At 44.8% G+C, this 20856-nt stretch overlaps 1 protein-coding gene across 1 annotated transcript; it reads right to left on the bottom strand.

Moving 5' to 3' along the window:
* Positions 1-6: 6 nt before the first annotated feature.
* LOC139384842 (vitamin D 25-hydroxylase-like) lies at positions 7-19945 on the bottom strand. The gene is made up of 5 exons (XM_071129738.1): positions 19706-19945; positions 17957-18098; positions 17116-17748; positions 1461-1790; positions 7-199 (listed from the first exon to the last, which is right to left on the bottom strand). The coding sequence occupies exons 1-5, from the start codon at positions 19943-19945 to the stop codon at positions 18-20; spliced, it is 1527 nt and encodes a 508-aa protein (XP_070985839.1). The 3' UTR covers positions 7-17.
* Between the last annotated feature and the right edge of the window lie 911 nt (positions 19946-20856).

The following is a 20856-nucleotide window of genomic DNA, read 5'->3' as shown; positions in this document are numbered from 1 at the left end:
TACCTTCTGAGAATCTGTCACTGCTGCCTGCGGACGGCGCAGATGGAGTAAGGCAGCGGCTGCAGTGTCATGCCCAGTTTGGGGGTGAGGCTTGGCACTGTGCCGGGGGGGAACTGCAGGTGGAAGCGCTGCAGCATGGTGGTGAAGAACAGGAACATCTCCATCCTGGCCAGATGCTCGCCCAAACAGTGACGCTTCCCTGAGGACAAACCACACAACATGGATTGAGTTTTGTGAAGATCATGTCATACTTTGTATCATCTACTCTACTCAGAGGAGGCTGGTGAAGGGAGGACTGCTTGTCGTAATGGCTGACATGAAATCCATTCCAGCCATTACAATGAGCCGTCTGCCGATTTAGTGACACCAGCTACTACTGACTACTGTTTTCCAGTGAATATTCAACCAATACAACATATCTATTGTACTCAATGTATCTGTTAAGTGATAGTAAAGGTCCTTTACTATCACGGTTATCAGCTGTTTAGTGTTTACCTTTTTAGCATATAGGTTCATCCAATGATATGGCTGGGAAAAGGTTTACCCTTGCATACACAACGCAACTTGAGCAATAGAGGGAACCACATGTATGGGTGGTATGACTGAGAGAATTTGTTTTGTTTGAACTGACATGGTGGTGTTTTTCTGTCTTAACAGTACTTTCCTTTATTAATGGCAGCATTGTAGTCTGCAATAGCCCCAGGGGCAGGCTTGCTCACCAGTCTATTAATTAAGTGCTCAAATAGATTACTGGGCCTTCATACTAGAGAGGCTCTAGCTTTTATTACATTTGACTCATTGTAGGTAAAATGAAATGAGATCATAGCTGGGGTATACGGTTAAAGACATGCTCCGGTACTTTGGCGACGAATAAAGTATTTTTCAATGTGTAGTTCATACATGCATAATCTATGAGCAGAATTACTGTCTTACCTCAATTAGACATGAAATCCCTAGTTTGAAAGTGACTGTTTTATTGAAGCTGTGCTGTGTTATTTTCCCTACATGTGGGCCAGCACCCGAGCAATTTGAGTTCTAGCCAATGAGCTTCGGCATCTCACATTTGAGTGACAGGTAGCAAGAGGCCTGACCAGCATTATCCAATGAGGTTGCAGGGCGGGCCCAGCTCAGTGGACACAGCACAGAGAGAGCGAGAGAGAGAGCAATGACGTGGTGCACATATCTGCACATATGTGACGTAGTATGCAATATTCAGGGACCACTTTTGGCTCATAAGTGCTACTTTCAGAACTACTGCCTAAAAAGTATACAAACATACAGAAGAATCTCTAATATATTGTAATTTCATGCCCATGATGACTATTAACCCTGTTTTTAAGCATTACCATTTAGATTAGGCAAGAGGAAAGGCATTCAAGTAAGAGGGTGTGTACAGTATGTGTGTGAGAGTCTGTGCTACTCTCTTTGGGGGGCTAAGAGTGGAAAGAAGCCAGACTCACCCAGAGAGAAGGGTAGGAAAGCTTCCCGTCGGACAAAGTTTCCATTGCTGTCCAGGAAGCGATGTGGTGAGAAGGTTCCAGGGTCGCACCAGTACTTCTCATCAAAGTGCACAGAGTACAGGTTGGTGATGACCATGGTGCCTTTGGGGATGTTGTAGCCGCTCACCAGTGTGTCCTGAGTGGTGGCGCGGAAGATGCCCAGGGGCACGATGTTACAGAAGCGCAGGACCTCATGTAGCACCGCTTCCACATAGGGCATCCTCTTTTTGTCTGCAAGCGAGGGGGACTTCTCACTTCCCAGCACACTGTCCAGCTCCTTATGCACCTTCTCTACACAGAGGAAACACCAGCAGCAAACTGTCAATACCTTTTCATCACAATGTTCTATCTTTTATTTATTTTTATTTTTATTTCACCTTTATTTAACCAGGTAGGCTAGTTGAGAACAAGTTCTCATTTGCAACTGAGACCTGGCCAAGATAAAGCGTAGCAATTCGACACATACAACACAGAGTTACACATGGAATAAACAAAACATACAGTCAATAATACAGTAGAACAAAAGAAAACAAAAAGTCTATATACAGTGAGTGCAAATGAGGTAAGTTATGGAAATAAATAGGCCATGGTGGCGAAGTAATTACAATATAGCAATTAAACACTGGAATAGTAGATCGGCAGAAGATGAATGTGCAGGTAGAGATACTGGGGTGCAAAGGCTTCCTCAAGTCTTGTCTAGTATCCACAGACATACACTGAGTGTACAAAACATTAGGGAGACCTTCCTAATATTGAGTTGCACCCCCTTTTGCCCTCAGAACATCCTCAGTTTGTTGGGGCATGGACTCTACAAGGTGTTGAAAGCATTCCACAGGGATACTAGCCCAAATTGTCTATAAATTGAGAAAGTTCAGCACAGTTGCTACTCTCCCTAGGAGTGGCCATCCTGCAAAGATGACTGCAAGATCACAGCGCAGAATGCTCAATGAGGTTAAGAAGAATCCTAGAGTGTCAGCTAAAGACAGAAATCTCTGGGGCATGCTAACCTCTCTGTTGACGAGTTTACGATACGTAAAACACTAAACAAGAATGATGTTCATGGGAGGACACCACGGAAGAAGCCACTGCTGTCCAAAAAAACCATTGCTGCAAGTCTGAAGTTTGCAAAAGTGCACCTGGATGTTCCACAGTGCTACTGGCAAAATATTCTGTGGACAGATGAAGCTACAGTTGAGTTGTTTGGAAGGAACACACAACACTATGTGGAGAAAAAAGGCACAGCACACCAACATCAAAACCTCATATCTCAACTGTAAAGTATTGTGGAGGGGGTTTATCAAGACATTTTGCAGGAGAATGTAAGGCTATCTGTCCGCCAATTGACGCTCAACAGAAGTTGGGTGATGCAACAGGACAACGACCCAAAACACAGAAGTAAATCAACAACAGAATGGCATCAATAGAAGAAAATACGCCTTCTGAAGTGACCCAGTCAGAGTCCTGACCTCAACCCGAGATGCTGTGGCATGACCTCAAGAGTTCACACCAGACATCCCAAGAATATTGCTGAACTGAAACAGTTTTGTAAAGAGGAATGATCCAAAATTCCTCCTGACAGCTGTGCAGGTCTGATCCGCAACTACAGAAAACGTTTGGTTGAGGTTATTGCTGCCAAAGGAGGGTCAACCAGTTAATAAATCCAAGGGTTCACATACTTTTCCCACCCTGCACTGTGAATGTTTACACGGTGTGTTCAATAAAGACATGAAAACGTATAATTGTTTGTGTGTTATTAGTTTAAGCAGAATGTGTTTGTCTACTGTTGAGTCCTAGATGAAGATCAGATCAAATTTTATGACCAATTTATGCAGAAATCCAGGTAATTCCAAAGGGTTCACCTACAATTTCTTGCCACTGTAATCCATGTATCAATGCTTAAAAATATTTATTTAACCTGTCCCCCTACCCTTGTTTAGTTTAATTCTACCAATTTACAAAACAAGCCCACACAACTTAAAAGCCATACATGCACATGAGTAAAATCATGGAGGATAACACACAAAGTCTGGGGCTTATTTCCATTGTGGTCCTCTTGAGACAAGATAGCTAGGCAAGTTGGACACAGTATGGCATTGTGATAATAAAACATAAAAAGAACATCCATCTCATCATTGCAGTTACATCGTCATATGGGCACAGAGGACACTTATTTTTTAAAGCTTCCCAGAGAGGACGTTGTTTGTATGGGAAGAGGCAACTCATTCCATTCTGAGGCTCCAGTATACAAGAAAGTTCTACGCTGAATAGGTGCCTAATGGACCCTATTCCGACTACACTACTGAAAGAGCTACTTCCTGTGCTTGGCCCTGCTATATTGATCATAATAACAGCTCCCTATCCCCCGAATGTGTAACAAACTAGCTAAAAAAATAAAATAAAAAGCCAAACCTTGACATGGAAAATGTAAAAACTATCGACCTATATCAAATCTCCCATTCCTCTCGACATTTTTACAAAAAGCTGTTGTGCAGCAACTCGCTGCCATCCTGAAGAAAAAATAATGTACAGTCGTGGCCAAAGGTTTTGAGAATGACACAAATATTAATTTTCTCAAAGTTTGCTGCTTCAGTGTCATTGATATTTTTGTCAGATGTAACTATGGAATACTGAAGTATAATTACACGCATTTCATAAGTGTCAAAGGCTTTTATTGACAATTACATGAAGTTGATGGAAAGAGTCAATATTTGCAGTGTTGACCCTTCTTTTTCAAGACCTCTGCAATCCGCCCTGGCATACTGTCAATTAACTTCTCGGCCACATCCTGACTGATGGCAGCCCATTCTTGCATAATCAATGCTTGGAGTTTGTCAGAATTTGTGGGTTTTTGTTTGTCCATCCGCCTCTTGAGGATTGACCACAAGTTTTCAATGGGATTAAGGTCTGGGGAGTTTCCTGGCCATGGACCCAAAATATCGGTGTTTTGTTCCCCGAGTCACTTAGTTATCACTTTTGCCTTATGGCAAGGTGCTCCATCATGCTGGAAAAGGCATTGTTCGTCACCAAACTGTTCCTGGATGGTTGGGAGAAGTTGCTTTCGGAGGATGTATTGGTACCATTCTTTCTTCATGGCTGTGTTGTTAGGCAAAATTGTGAGCAACGCCACACAAGAATGGTCTCAGGATGCTTTACTGTTGGCATGAAACATGACTGATGGTAGCGCTCACCTTGTCTTCTCAGGGCAAGCTTTTTTCCGGATGCCCCAAACAAACGGAAAGGGGATTCATCAGAGAAAATGACTTTATCCCAGTCCTCAGCAGTCAAATCCCGATACCTTTTGCAGAATATCAGTCTGTCCCTGATGTTTTTCCTGGAGAGAAGTGGCTTTTTTTGCTGCCCTTCTTGACACCAGGCCATCCTCCAAAAGTCTTTGCCTCACTGTGCGTGCAGATGCACTCACACCTGCCTGCTGCCATTTCTGAGCAAGCTCTGTACTGGTGGTGCCCCGATCCCCCAGCTGAATCAACTTTAGGAGACGGTCCTGGCACTTGCTGGACTTTCTTGGGCGCCATGAAGCCTTCTTCACAACATTTGAAAAGCTCTCCTTGAAGTTATTGATCATCCGATAAATGGTTGCTTTAGGTGCAATCTTACTGGCAGCAATATCCTTGCCTGTGAAGCCCTTTTTGTGCAAAAGAATGATGACGGCACGTGTTTCCTTGCAGGTAACCATGGTTGACTGAGGAAGAACAATGATTCCAAGAACCACCATCCTTTTGAAGCTTCCTGTCTGTTATTGGAACTCAACCAGCATGACAGAGTGATCTCCAGCCTTGTCCTCGTCAACACTCACACCTGTGTTAACGAGAGAATCACTGACATGTCAGCTGGTCCTTTTGTGGGAGGGCTGAAATGCAGTGGAAATGTTTTTGGGGGATTCAGTTCATTCGCATGGCAAACAGGGACTTTGCAATTAATTGTAATTCATCTGATCACTCTTCATAACATTCTGGAGTATATGCAAATTGCCATCATACAAACTGAGGCAGCAGATATTGTGAAAATGTATATCTCTGTCATTCTCAAAACTTTTGGCCACGACTGCATAGGAAATGCTCAAGTCTGGTTTTAGACCCCATCATAGTACTGAAACGGTACTCTTGAAGGCGTTAAATTACCTTTTAATGGCATCAGACCAAGGCTCTGCATCTGTCATCGTGCTCCTAGACCATAGTGCCGCTTGTGACACTATCACCACATTCTTTTTAAGAGATTGGAAACCCTCTTTGGTCTACACGGACAAGTTCTTGCCTGGTTTAGATCTTATCTGTCGGAAAATATATAATTTATTCTCTTTGGATGATTTGTCCTCTCACAAATCAAAAAAAAGTTTCGGTGTTCCTCAAGATTCCGTTTTAGGACCACTATTATTTTCACTATACATTCTACCTCTTGGTGATGTCATTCGGAAACACAATGTCAACTTTCACTGCTATGCGGATGACCCACAGCTGAACATTTCGATTAAACATGGTGAAGCCCCAAAATTGCCTAACCTGGAAGCTTGTGTTTCAGACATAAGGAAGTGGATGGCAGCAAATGTTTTACTTTTAAACTCGGACAAAACAGAGATGCAAGTTCTAGGTCCCAAGAAACAAAGAGATCTGCTGTTTGACCTAAAAATGAATGTTGATGGTTGTACAGTTGTCTCAAAAATGCAAGGACCTCTGAATTGCTCTGGACTCTCTTTTGATGAACATATTAAGAATAATTCAAGGGTAGCTTTATTCTATTTTCGTAACATTGCAAAAATCTGTAACTTTGTACAAAAATGATGCAGTAAACGAATTTCTGTAACTTTTAGATTAGACTACTGCAATGCTCCACTCTCTGGTTATCTGGATAAAGCACTAAATAATGTTCAGTTAGTGCAAAATACAGACCACCATAGTGCCTGTACCCAAGAACACTAAGGTAACCTGCCTAAATGACTACCGACCTGTAGCACTCACGTCTGTAGCCATGAAGTGCTTTGAAAGGCTGGTCATGGCTCACATCAACACCATTAACCCAGAAACCCTAGACCCACTCCAATTTGCATACCACCCCAAAAGATCCACAGATGATGCAATCTCAATTGCACTCCATACTGCCCGTTCCCACCTGGACAAAAGAAACACCTACATGAGAATGATATTCATTGACTACAGCTCAGCATTCAACACCATAGTGCCCTCAAAGCTCATCAATAAGCTAAGGACCCTGGGACTAAACATCTCCCTCTGGATCGTGGACTTCCTGACGGGCCAGCCCCAGGTGTTAAGGGTAGGTAACAACACATCTGCCACACTGATTCACAACACAGGGGCCCCTCAATGGTGCTTGATCAGACCCCTCTTGTTCACTCATGACTGGAACTCCAACACTCTCATTAAGTTTGCCGATGACACAACAGTGGTAGGCCTGATCACCGACAACAACGAGATAGGGTGGAGGTCAGAGACCTGGCCGTGTGGTGCCAGGACAACAATGTCTCCCTCAACGTGATCAAGACAAAGGAGATGATTGTGGACTACAGGAAAAAGGAATTCTCATCAACGGGGCTGCAGTGGAGCAGGTTGAGAGCTTCAAGTTCCTTGGTATCCACATCTCCAACAAACTAACACGGTCCAAGCACCCCAAGAGAGGACAGTCATGAAGAGGGCACGACAAAATCTATTCCCCCTCAGGAGACTGAAAATATTTGGCATGGGTCCTCAGATGCACAAAAGGGCTCTACAGCTGCACCATCAAGAGCATGGTTGCATCACTGCCTGGTATGGCAACTGCTCGGCCTCGGAACGCAAGGCACTACAGAGGGTAGTGCGAACGGCCCAGTACATCACCGGGGCCAAGCTTCCTGCCGTCCAGACCTCTATATCAGGCTGTGTCAGAGGAAGGCCCTAAAAATTGTCAAAGACTACAGCCACCCTAGTGGCAAGTGGAACCGGAGCGCTAAGTCTTAGTCCAAGAGGCTTCTAAACAGCTTCTACCCAGACTACCCAGACTATTTTTATTGCTTCCCCCCTTTACACCGCTGCTACTCTCTGTTGTTATCATCTATGCATAGTCGCTTTAATAACTCTACCTACAGTAAATGTACATATTCCCTCAACTAACCAGTGCCCCCACACATTGACTTGGTCTCGCTATTGTTATTTTACTGCTGCTCTTTAATTACTTGTTACTTTTATTTCTTATTCTTATCCGTATTTTTTTTAACTGCATTGTTGTTTAGGGGCTCATAAGTAAGCATTTCACTGTACCTACCTGTTGTATTCGGCGCATGTGACTAATACAATTTGATTTGAAATACGGCTGCTAGTATCTTGATTAGAACCACAAAATTGGATCACATTACTCCAGTGCTAGCCTCTCTACTTTTTGACTTCCTGCTAAGGCTAATTTCAAGGTTTTACTGCTAACCTACAAAGCATTACTGTAACGATGACACTGTGAGTTGCGAAGCAGGTGCAAGAGAAACGTTTAATAAAACAACAAACAGGAAATGAGACAACATAACAGTGGTGTTTACTCGTAAACACAGGAACAATACTAACTGAGGAAGGAACCCAAGGGAGTGGCAGATATAGGGGAGGTAATCAGGAAGGTAAGTATCATGATGATCTGCAGGTGCGTGTAATGATGGATGCCAGGACCGGTGGTTAGTAGACTGGCGACGTCGAACGCCGGAGGGGAGGAGTGGGAGTAGACGTGTCAATTACATGGACTTGCTCATACCTATCTCTCTGAATTGTTTATGCAATACATACCTACACATACTCTACGGTCACAAAACACAGGTCTCCTTATTGTCCCTAGAATTTCTAAGCAAACAGCTAAAGGCAGGGCTTTCTCCTTTAGAGTTCAATTCTTATGGAATGGTCTGCCTATCCATGTGAGAAATGCAGACTCGGTATCGACCTTTTAGTCTTTACTGAAGACTTATCTCTTTAGTAGGCCCTATGATTGAGTGTAGTCTGGCCCAGGAGTGTGAAGGTGAACTGCAAGGCACTGGAGTGACGAATCGCCCTTGCGCTCTCTGTCTGGCCGGCTCCCGTCTCTCCACTGGAATTCTCTGCCTCTGACCTTATTATGGGGGCTTACTAGTGCTCTTCCATGCCGTCCCTAGAAAGGCTGTGACACGCCGTGCCTTTTTTTCACTATATTCGACTTGAGTGGGTTGAGTCACTGACGTGATCTTCCTATCCGGTGTTGCGCCCCCCTCGAGCTTGTGCGGTGGAAGATATATTTTTGGGCTATAGTCAGCCTTGTCTCAGTGTAGTAAATTGGTAGTCTGTTGATATCCCTCTAGTGGTGTGGGGGCTGTGCTTTGGCAAAGTGGCTGGGGTGATATCCTGCCTGTCCAGGGGTATCATCAGACAGGGCAACAGTGTCCCCTGATCCCCCTGTCTCAGCCTCCAGTATTTATGCTGCAATAGTCTATGTGCCCGGGGGGCTAGGATCAGCCTGTCCTATCTGGTGAAATGCTCCTGTCTTATCTGGTGTCCTGTGTGAACTTAACGGGATTGCAGCCATAAGAAGTTAATGGGAGCGATATGACAACAGCCAGTCAAAGTGTAGGGCGCCAATTTCGAAACATCAAAAATCTCATAATTAAAATTCATCAAACATACATGTATCTCATACCCTTTTAAATCTATTCTCGTTATTAATCCCACCACAGTGTCCGATTTCAAATATGCTTTACAGCAAAAGCACCACAAACGATTATGTTAGGTCACCATAGCCACAGAAAAACACAGCAGTTTTTCCAGCATAAGATTTTCCAGCCGGAGTCACAAAAACCACACAAAGAGATGAAATTAATCACTAACCTTTGATCATCTTCATCAGATGACACTCATAGGACTTCATGTAACACAATACATGTATGTTTTGTTTGATAAAGTTAATATTTATCAAAATATGAGTTTACATTGGCGCGTTACATTCACTAGTTCCAAAAACATCCAGTGATTTTGCATAGCCACATCATTCAACAGAAATACTCAGCATAAATGTAGATGATAATACAAGTTATACACATGGAATTATAGATATACCTCTCCTTAATGCAACCGCTGTGTCAGATTTTGAAAACACTTTACGGAAAAAGAAACCCATGCAATAATCTGAGACGGCGCTCAAAAGTAAAAATCACAATAGCCGCAACGATGGCGTCAACATAAACAAGAAATTACATGATAAATATTCCCTTACATTTGATGATCTACATCAGAAAGCACTCCAGGAATCCCAGCTCCACAATAAATGTTTGTTTTGTTCGATAATATCCGTTATGTCCAAATATATTCTATTGTTAGCGCGTTTGGTATACATATCCAAACGCTCATTCTGGTCAGCGTTACATTGGACAAAAACTTCAAAACGTTATATTACAGGTCGAAGAAACATTTCAAACTAAGTACAGAATCGATCATTAGGATGTTTTTAACATATAGCTTCAATAAAGTTCCAGCCGGATGTCACGCCCTGGTCTTAGTATTTTGTATCTTCTTTATTATTTTGGTCAGGCCAGGGTGTGACATGGGTTTATTATGTGGTGTGTTTTGTCTTGTTTTTTGTTGTTGTAGGTATTAGGATTGTGGTATAGTGGGGTTTTTCTAGGAAAGTCTATGGTTGCCTGAAGTGGTTCTCAATCAGAGGCAGGTGTTTATCGTTGTCTCTGATTGGGAACCATATTTAGGCAGTGTTTTGTGGGTGATTGTTCCTGTCTCTGTGTTTGTTTGCACCAGATAGGCTGTATAGGTTTTTGCGGTTCTTGTTTTGTATTGTTCGTGTTTTATTCGTTTATTAAACATGAATCTAAATAACCACGCTGCATTTTGGTCCTCCTCTCCTTCACCGCAAGAAAACCGTAACAGAATCACCCACCACAACAGGACCAAGCGGCGTGGTGACAGCAGGAGCAGCGAAAGGAGGAATGGACATGGGAAGACGTTTTGGACGGCAAGGGTTTTTACACTTGGGAGGAAATACTGGCTGGAAGAGATTGCCTCCCATGGGAACAGGTGGAGGCACTTAGGAGAGCAGAGGCAGCCGGAGAGAGGAGCCGGTGATACGAGGGATCACGGTTGGCAAGGAAGCCCGGGAGTCAGCCCCCAAAATGTATTGGGGGGGGGGGCTCACAGGGAGTATGGCTACGCCAGGTAGGAGACCTGCGCAAACTTCCTGTGCTTACCGGGGGGCTAGAGAGACCGGGCAGGCACCGTGTTATGCTGTGGAGCGCACGGTGTCCCCAGTGCAGGTGCATAGCCCGGTGCGGTACATACCAGCTCCGCGTATCGGCCGGGCTAGAGTAAGCATCGAGCCAAGTGTCATGAAGCCGGCTCTACGCATCTGGTCTCCAGTGCGTCTCCTTGGGCCGGCTTTCATGGCACCAGCCTTGCGCTCGGTGTCCCCGGTTCGCCTGCATAGCCCAGTGCGGGCTATTCCACCTCGCCGCACTGGCAGGGCGACCGGGAGCATTCAACCAGGTAAGGTTGGGCAGGCTTGGTGCTCAAGAGCTCCAGTGCGCCTGCATGGTCCGGTCTATCCAGTACTACCTCCACGCACCAGCCCTCCGGTGGCAGCTCCCCGCACCAGGCTTCCTGTGCGTGTCCTCGGCCCAGTACCACCAGTGCCAACACCACGCATCAGGCCTACAGTGCGCCTCGCCTGTCCAGCGCTGCCAGAGCCTTCCTCCTCTACAGCGCTGCCGGAGTCTCCCGCCTGTTTAGCGCTGCCAGAGCCTTCCTCTTCTACAGCGCTGCTGGAGTCTCCTGCCTGTTCAGCGCAGCCAGAGCTGCCAGTCTGCAAGGCGCTGCCAGTCTGCAAGGCGCTGCCAGTCTGCAAGGAGCTGCCAGTCTGCAATGAGCTACCAGTCTGCAAGGAGCTGCCAGAGCTGCCAGTCTGCAAGGAGCTGCCAGAGCTGCCAGTCTGCAAGGAGCTGCCAGAGCTGCCAGTCTGCAAGGAGCAGCCAGAGCTGCCAGTCAGCATGGAGCAGCCCTCGCCGCCAGTCAGCATGGAGCAGCCCTCGCCGCCAGTCAGCATGGAGCAGCCAGAGCTGCCAGTCAGCATGGAGCAGCCAGAGCTGCCAGTCAGCATGGAGCAGCCAGAGCCGCCAGTCAGCATGGAGCAGCCAGATCCGCCAGTCTGCCAGGATCCGCCAGTCAGCCAGGATCTTCCAGATCCGCCATTCAGCCAGGATCCGCCATTCAGCCAGGATCCGCCAGTCAGCCAGGATCTGCCAGAACTGCCAGTCAGCCAGGATCTGCCAGTGCCATTTACCTGCCTGAGCTTCCTCTCAGTGCTGAGCTTCCTCTCAGTGCTGAGCTTCCTCTCAGTGCTGAACTTCCTCTCAGTGCTGAGCTTCCTCTCAGTCCCGAGCTACCCCTCAGTCCAGTGGGGTCCTTGGTGAGGGTTACTAGACCAAGGTCGGCGGCGAGGGCCGCCAATCAAAGGACGCGAAACAAGGGGACTAAGACTTTGTTGGAGTGGGGTCCACGTCCCGCGCCGGAGCCGCCACCGTGGACAGACGCCCACCCGGACCCTCTTATGGGTTTAGGTGTGCGATCGGGAATCCGCACCTTGGGGGGGGGGGGTTCTGTCACGCCCTGGTCTTAGTATTTTGTGTTTTCTTTATTATTTTGGTCAGGCCAGGGTGTGACATGGGTTTATTCATGTGGTGTGTTTTGTCTTGTTTTTTTTTTGTAGGTATTGGGATTGTGGTATAGTGGGGTTTTCTAGGAAAGTCTATGGTTGCCTGAAGTGGTTCTCAATCAGAGGCAGGTGTTTATCGTTGTCTCTGATTGGGAACCATATTTAGGCAGCCATGTTCTTTGAGTGTTTCGTGGGTGATTGTTCCTGTCTCTGTGTTTGTTTGCAGCAGATAGGCTGTATAGGTTTTTGCGTTGCGTTTCTTGTTTTGCATTGTTCGTGTTTTATTTGTTTATTAAACATGAATCTAAATAACCACGCTGCATTTTGGTCCAGAAGAAGACTGGCCACCCCTCATAGCCTGGTTCCTCTCTAGGTTTCTTCCTAGGTTTTGGCCTTTCTAGGGAGTTTTTCCGAGCCAACGTGCTTCAACACCTGCATTGCTTGCTGTTTGGGGTTTTAGACTGGGTTTCTGTACAGCACTTTGAGATATCAGCTGATGTACGAAGGGCTATATAAATACATTTTATTTGATTTTGATTTGATTTGAATATCAACAACTGTGCCATGTCACATGCATCACTGCTCTCATCCAGGGCCAAGGAGAAATAGGTGAAATCCTTTACCTTGTCTTTCAACTGTTGTTCTATATTCTCAACACATGTCCTCAACATTTTCAAACAGCTCTTTCTTGTCGGGGCAAAGTATTGCTGCAGAGTCAATTAAACATTCTTTAATGAATTCACCCTCGGCGAATGGCTTGCTATGTTTAGCAATTTTGTGGGACAGTGCATACAGTTGAAGTCGGAAGTTTACATACACTTATGTTGGAGTCATTTAACTCATTTTTCAACCACTCCACAAATTTCTTGTTCACAAACTATCGTTTTGGCAAGTCTGTTAGGACATCTACTTTGTGCATGACACGTCATACCGCTCAGGAAGGAGACGCGTTCTGTCTCCTAGATATAACTATACTTTGGTGCGGAAAGTGCAAACCTGTGAAGATGCTGGAGGAAACAGGCACAAAAGTATATATATCCACAGTAAAATGAGTCCTATATTGACATAACCTGAAAGGCCACTCAGCAAGGAAGAAGCCACTGCTCCAAAACCGCCATAAAAAAGCCAGACTACGATTTGCAATTGCACATGGGGACAAAGATCGCACTTTTTGGAGAAATGTCCTCTGGTCTGATGAAGCAAAAACAGAACCGTTTTGCCATAATGACCATCGTTTGGAGGAAAAAGGGGGATGCTTGCAAGCCGAAGAACACCAAGAACACCGTGAAGCACGGAGGTGGCAGCATCATGTTGTGGGGGTGCTTTGCTGCAGGAGGGACTGGTGCATTTCGCAAAATAGATGGCATCATACAGTCAGGAAGTTAAAGCTTGGTCGCAAATGGGTCTTCCAAATGGACAATGACCCCAAGCATATTTACAAAGTTGTGGCAAAATGACTTAAGGACAACAAAGTGAAAGTATTGCAGTGGCCATCACAAAGCCATGACCTCAATCCTATAGAAAATATGTGGGCAGACTGAAAAAGTGTGTGCGAGCAAGGAGGCCTACAAACCTGACTCAGTCACAACAGCTCTGTCAGGAGGAATGGGCCAAAATTCACCCAACTTTTTGTGGGAAGCTTGTGGAAGGCTACACAAAATGTTTGACCCAAGTTAAACAATTTAAAGGCTACGCTACCAAATACTAATTGAGTGTAAACGTCTGACCTACCGGGAATGTGATGAAAGAAATAAAAGCTGAAATAAACCATTCTCTCTACTATTATTCTGAAATTTCACATTCTTAAAATAAAGTGGTGATCCTAACTGACCTAAGACAGGGAATTTTTACTAGGATTAAATGTCAGGAATTGTGAAAAACTGAGTTTAAATGTATTTGGCTACGGTGTATGTAAACTTCCGACTTCAACTGTACAAACATCCACTCCCCTCCGTATATATTTGGACAGTGAAACTACATTTTTACATTTGGCTCTATTCTCCACCATTTTAGATTTGTTATCAAATGTTTCACATGAGGCGACAGTACAGAATGTCACCTTTCATTTGAGGGTATTTTCATATCTGTTTTAACGTTTAGAAATGAAAGAACTTTACATATCTAGTCCTCCCATTTGAAGATATCATATGTATTTGGACACATTCACTTATAGTGTATTAAAGAGGTCTAATGTTTAGTATTTGGTCCCATATTTCTAGTATGGAATGACTACATCAAGCTTGTGACTACACACTCGTTGGATGCATTTGGAGTTTGGTTTGGTTGATTTTGGGTTGTGAATGATGGATGATGACTGGAGTAATTTTATTTCTAATTCATGATATCCCTAATCATGGTAGCATCCACATTAATGTAGCTGCGTTCAAAAACACATTTTATTCTTGCTTACAATAAAAGTCTCTACAAAATTACACAATACATTGTCCACCATTCACTTCCTATTGGGCCAAGCATAATCCGAAACACAACCAAAACAAGCTGTAAATGCATCCAACAAGTTTTTAAAGTCACAGCTTGATGTAGTCATTGTGTGCAAGGAATATGGGACCAAATACTCAGTTATTTACTACATTAAAACACTATAAGTGAACTTGTCCAAATACTTATGACGTCTACATTAGCTACATGCTTTCATTTCTAAACGGTAAAACAGATATATATATATTGAGGGTATTTTTATATAAATAAAAATAAAAGTACATTCTGTACTGTCACCTAATATTAAATATTTGATCTCAAATCTAAAATGGTTGTCACATTCTGACCCTAGTTATTGTGTTAATTGTTTGTTTTAGTTGGTCAGGACGTGCGTTGGGTGGGCATTCTATGTTCTATGTTCTATGTTCATTCTATGTTCTATGTTCTAGGTTGTTTTTCTGTGTTCGGCCTAGTATGGTTCTCAATCAGAGGCAGGTGTTGTTAGTTGTCTCTGATTGAGAATCATACTTAGGTAGCCTGGGTTTCACTGTTTGTTTGTGGGTGTTTGTTTCCGTGTCTGTTTCACCACACAGGACTGTTTCGGTTTTCACATTTATTGTTTTGTATTTTTGTAGTGTTCTCGGTTATCGTCTTTATTAAAGATGTTTAACACTAACCACGCTGCGTTTTGGTCCTCCTCTCCTTCAGCGGAAGAAAACCGTTAAGTTTAGAGACACATTTACAATTGTAGATTCACTGTCCGAGGGGAGGGAGTGTATACCTTTGTACAGTTGAAAGAAAAAAATCTATACCTTAGTTATCTAACGTATGCAAATAAAAGTTGCTGTATATTATGGCTTGGAGAAAGGTTAAATAAATACAAGGCAAGTCCCTTTACTGGACACCAGAGGAGAAGAGGAGAAAGAAAGACCAAGGATGACCTGTTAGCGAACCGTTGAAACTGAGCTTAATACCGGAATAGGCCTCATCTGAAAATAGATGAACAGAACAGGACAGGAAGAGATGGAGGGACGTTGTGGAGGTCTAATGCAACACTTAACATGATGAGACCCAAGTAAGGACAAGGCAGGGTGCTGTGAGGCCTGAGTAAGGACAAAGCAGGGTGCTATGAGGCCTGAGTGAGGACAAGGCAGGGTGCTGTGAGGCCTGAGTAAGGACAAAGCAGGGTGCTATGAGGCCTGAGTGAGGACAAGGCAGGGTGCTGTGAGGCCTGAGTAAGGACAAAGCAGGGTGCTATGAGGCCTGAATGAGGACAGGGCAGGGTGCTATGAGGCCTGAGTAAGAACAAGGCAGGGTGCTGTGAGGCCTGAGTAAGGACAAGGCAGGGTGCTGTGAGGCCTGAGTAAGGACAAAGCAGGGTGCTATGAGGCCTGAATGAGGACAGGGCAGGGTGCTATGAGGCCTGAGTAAGGACAAGGCAGGGTGCTGTGAGGCCTGAGTAAGGACAAGGCAGGGTGCTGTGAGGCCTGAGTAAGGACAAGGCAGGGTGCTGTGAGGCCTGAGTAAGGACAAGGCAGGGTGCTGTGAGGCCTAAGTAAGGACAAGGCAGGGTGCTGTGAGGCCTGAGTAAGGACAAGGCAGGGTGCTATGAGGCCTGAGTAAGGACAAGGCAGGGTGCTGTGAGGCCTGAGTAAGGACAACGCACAGTGCTATGAGGCCTGAGTAAGGACAAGGCAGGGTGCTATGAGGCCTGAGTAAGGACAAGGCAGGGTGCTGTGAGGCCTGAGTAAGGACAAGGCAGGGTGCTATGAGGCCTGAGTAAGGACAAAGCAGGGTGCTATGAGGCCTGAATGAGGACAGGGCAGGGTGCTGTGAGGCCTGAGTAAGGACAAGGCAGGGTGCTATGAGGCCTGAGTAAGGACAAGGCAGGGTGCTATGAGGCCTGAGTAAGGACAAGGCAGGGTGCTATGAGGCCTGAGTGAGGACAGGGCAGGGTGCTATGAGACCTGAGTAAGGACAAGGCAGGGTGCTATGAGGCCTGAGTAAGGACAAGGCAGGGTGCTATGAGGCCTGAGTAAGGACAAGGCAGGGTGCTATGAGGCCTGAGTGAGGACAGGGCAGGGTGCTATGAGACCTGAGTAAGGACAAGGCAGGGTGCTATGAGGCCTGAGTAAGGACAAGGCAGGGTGCTATGAGACCTGAGTAAGGACAAGGTAGGGTGCTATGAGGCCTGAGTAAGGACAAGGCAGGGTGCTATGAGGCCTGAGTAAGGACAAGGCAGGGTGCTATGAGGCCTGAATGAGGACAAGGCAGGGTGCTATGAGACCTGAGTAAGGACAAGGCAGGGTGCTATGAGGCCTGAGTAAGGACAAGGCAGGGTGCTATGAGGCCTGAGTAAGGACAAGGCAGGGTGCTATGAGGCCTGAGTAAGGACAAGGCAGGGTGCTATGAGGCCTGAGTAAGGACAAGGCAGGGTGCTATGAGGCCTGAGTAAGGACAAGGCAGAGGACTTGATGCTGAGGCCTACTGTGCTATAAGGCAGCACACTGACCTTGAATGTTGGGGTAGAGGGCCATGTAGAGCATAGCCCAGCGTAGGGTGTTGGTGGTGGTCTCCGTGCCTGCGATGATGAGCTCGCCCACAGAGTAGATTAGGTTCTCCCTGGAATACGGGGTGCCCAAGTCGCCAGCACTCTTGTCCAACTTGTTCAGATAGTCATCGATGTAGTGGCGCGGGAAGTTGCACACTCTGCCCTTCGAGAAGCGCCTGATGATCTGCTCCAGGAAGTTGTAGACCTTGGCTGCGTTGCGGAACAGCTTCTGGTGCTTTCCGAAGGGGAGGTACTCGATCCATGGGAAGGCGTTATAAAGGAAGGCCCAGCCACTGACGGCCAGCTCCACATTCTCACTGAAGATCTCGATCATGTGCTGGAAGTCACAGTTGTCGTACGTGAAACGCTCGCCGAAGATGATGAGGTTGGTGATGTTGGACACAGCATTGGTCACCAGGTGCTTTGGGTTAAAGGGTTTCCCTTTGTGTTCGTCGATTGCATCCACGAAAAACATGCACTCTTCCAAGATCTTCTGGTCGAGGGGCATTTGAAAACTTCCGAAGTAACGAAAGGAGTTGCTGGCCAGTTGACGATGTTCAATCCATCCGTTGCCAAATTTAGCATTCAGAAGTCCTGAGAAGGAAGATATTGAGATTAGTTCTGAGTATGTGTGAAGATACTAAATATTATTCTCAGGATAGGTGGACCTATTTTCATCTCAATACCATCAAATAGCCTAGAGTTCAATAACACCAAGCTTATATTTTCATATAATAACTAAGAACAATATAACAATGTCATAATGTCCATATTCAGAATACATTATAACTGACTTTCTTACCTCCCATTTTGGTCATTTTCATAAATAAAGGCAGAGATGGCCGGTCAGAAAAGACATCAGCCTGGTGGTACAGGCATTCTCTGATGGCATCATATCCATTCAGAACCACTGCTGAGTAGCCTCCCAAATCAAGACTGAAAATCTGAGATAAAATACTTGAATAAATAGACATCCAATAATATGCCATATATTTCCCTAAATATGTTTAATTTTGGATTTAAAAAAAAGTAGACTATAGTCCAGTATGACATGACATCTAAACTGCAAATGATCTAAAATCAGCAAAAAAAGAAACATCCCTTTTTCAGGACCCTGTCTTTCAAAGATAATTAGTAAAAATCCAAATAACTTCACAGATCTTCTTTGTAAAGATTTAAACACTGTTTCCCATGCTTGTTCAATGAACCATAAACAATTCATGAACATGCACCTGTGGAACAGTCGTTAAGACACTAACAGCTTACAGATGGTAGGCAATTAAGGTCAGTTATGAAAACTTAGGACACTAAAGAGGCCTTTCTGCTGACTCGGAAAAACACCAAAAGAAAGATGCCCAGGGTCCCTTCTCATCTGCGTGAACGTGCCTTAGGCATGCTGCAAGGAGGCATGAGGACTGCAGATGTGGCCAGGGCAATAAATTGCATTGTCCATACTGTGAGACGCCTAAGACAGCGCTACAGGGAGACAGGACAGACAGCTGATAATCCTCGCAGTGGCAGACCACATGTAACAACACCTGCACAGGATCGGTACATCCGAACATCACACCTGCGGGACAGGTACAGAATGGCATCAACAACTACCCGAGTTACACCAGGAACGCACAATCCCTCCATCAGTGCTCAGACTGTTCGCAATAGGCTGAGAGAGGCTGGACTGAGGGCTTGTAGGCCTGTTGTAAGGCAGGTCCTCACCAGACATTGCCGGCAACAATGTTGCCTATGGGCACAAACCAACTGTCACTGGACCAGACAGGACTGGCAAAAAGTGCTCTTCACTGAGGACGTTTTTTTTTTTGCTGAGTTTATTAGGCTAGTCCAAAAATAGGAAAGTAGCCCTCACTCTATTTGCCGAGGCATGCTGACTAAGCGGACATTCGCCATTTTTTAGAAACCCTGCTAGCGCAGCTGGAGCCTGCCATACATTTGCGAATAGTGAGCCTCTTTTGTTCAGTTTTCTGAGCTTTTTTATAGGCTGACGCAAGACATAGGGTCAAGAATTGAGCGTCCACCCTAACTAACCTTTGACACATTTAGGAATTATGGTATGTGTGTGTTCCAGATTCTTATTTTTTACCTAGATTTAACATGGCAAGCCAGTTAAAATCAAATTCTTATTTACTATGACTGCCTCCCCGGGAACAGTGGGTTAACTGCCTTGTTCAAGTACAGAACGACAGATTTTTACCTTGTCAACTCGGGATTCGATCCAGCAACCTTTCGGTCACTGGCCCAACGCTCTAGCCACTAGGCTACCTGCCGCCCCATTACACATTTTATTTCTCACAGTTTTTTCACCAGTGAAATTAAAGCGACTTTGAGATTCTGTTCTGGAATGAAAAGCGCTATATAAAATACATCTATTGTAATGCAAAATTAATAAATGAACACTCAACAGGCTAAACCGCAAGAGTTAAACCGGTTTGAGCAAAAGAAGACTAGCCTACATGGGGGTGCACACAAGTAGCCAACACAAAAAAATGCCTAGGTTTAGTCAAGCCACTTTGACACAATAATTGAAGTACCGTACCTGCCCATGGATTTCACTCTGTTTCTTCATAAAGACGTGCGGTTCTGTTGCTAGAGACATAATGTTCCCTATGACAGGGATAGGTGACGGTCCAGGAGGGAATCCTCGGGGTCTCCTCTGCTTCACAAGCTGCCGGATCAGCAAAAGAACAATAAGGGAAATAAGTAAACTACACAGACCTAAGAAAGCCTGTCCATGCGACACTTCTGAGACAAGAGATGATAACTGATTTAATACCATTTTTCTATCTCTAACTTTGCTTTCTGGACTAAGCTCTCCTCTGTGAAAGAGTTATGTAGGCTATATAATCTTGCACATGTTTATATTCCCTGCCTCTACCCAATAGGATGCTTCTCCCTCTACAAGGAAAATAGTTATGTAGGCTATATCATCTTGCACATGTTTCTAGTCCCTGCCTCTACCCAATAGGATGCTTCTCCCTCCACAAGACAAAGATTGTCTGGAAGTTTAGCTGTAATGACTATTGATGAACTTTGATCAGCCTTCGATCAATTCTAGCAATCAACAAATCGTGATTCTGCTATTTCTGAGGATTTGATTTCCCAATGATGATTTCTGACCATTTGTTGACATGCAGCATAACTTGCCAGCCAGCTGGCACCACACAGATCAAGTTGGTAATTTAAAAGCTTTATTTCGTCACCGCGGATCCAGCTTGGTCTCATAGACTAGACATATCATAGTAAACGAAACCCCCGGGACACTCAAAACAGCATGATATATTACATTTGTTATGGTTACATAATCCAGAATTTTACTTAAGGCAAAAACAAAAGTCAGAGTAGATAATTAGCAACTTTGCAACTACTTACTACTTTTTAGCTACTTTTCAACTAGCATGTTAGCTAACCCTTCCCCTTAACCCTAAGCTTTAACCTAACTCCTAACCCTAACGTTGGCATTAGCCACCTAGCTAAAGTTATCCACAACAAGTTGGAATTCATAACATGTCATACGTATTGCAAATTCGTAAAATACTGTATGAATTGCAATTCGTAACATATCATACGAATTGTAATTCGTAACATATCATATGAAATGGATGATGGAGAGTCACAAATTAATAGATACCATACCAAACCTAACATATCATACTAATTTGTGTGTCTTGGAATACGGATTTTTTATTT

This window comes from Oncorhynchus clarkii, chromosome 26 (genome assembly GCF_045791955.1).
Source record: "Oncorhynchus clarkii lewisi isolate Uvic-CL-2024 chromosome 26, UVic_Ocla_1.0, whole genome shotgun sequence".
Classification (NCBI taxonomy): Eukaryota; Metazoa; Chordata; class Actinopteri; order Salmoniformes; family Salmonidae; genus Oncorhynchus; species Oncorhynchus clarkii.
Note: the sequence above shows the minus strand (reverse complement) of the source record. Positions and strands in the feature narration are given on the sequence as shown.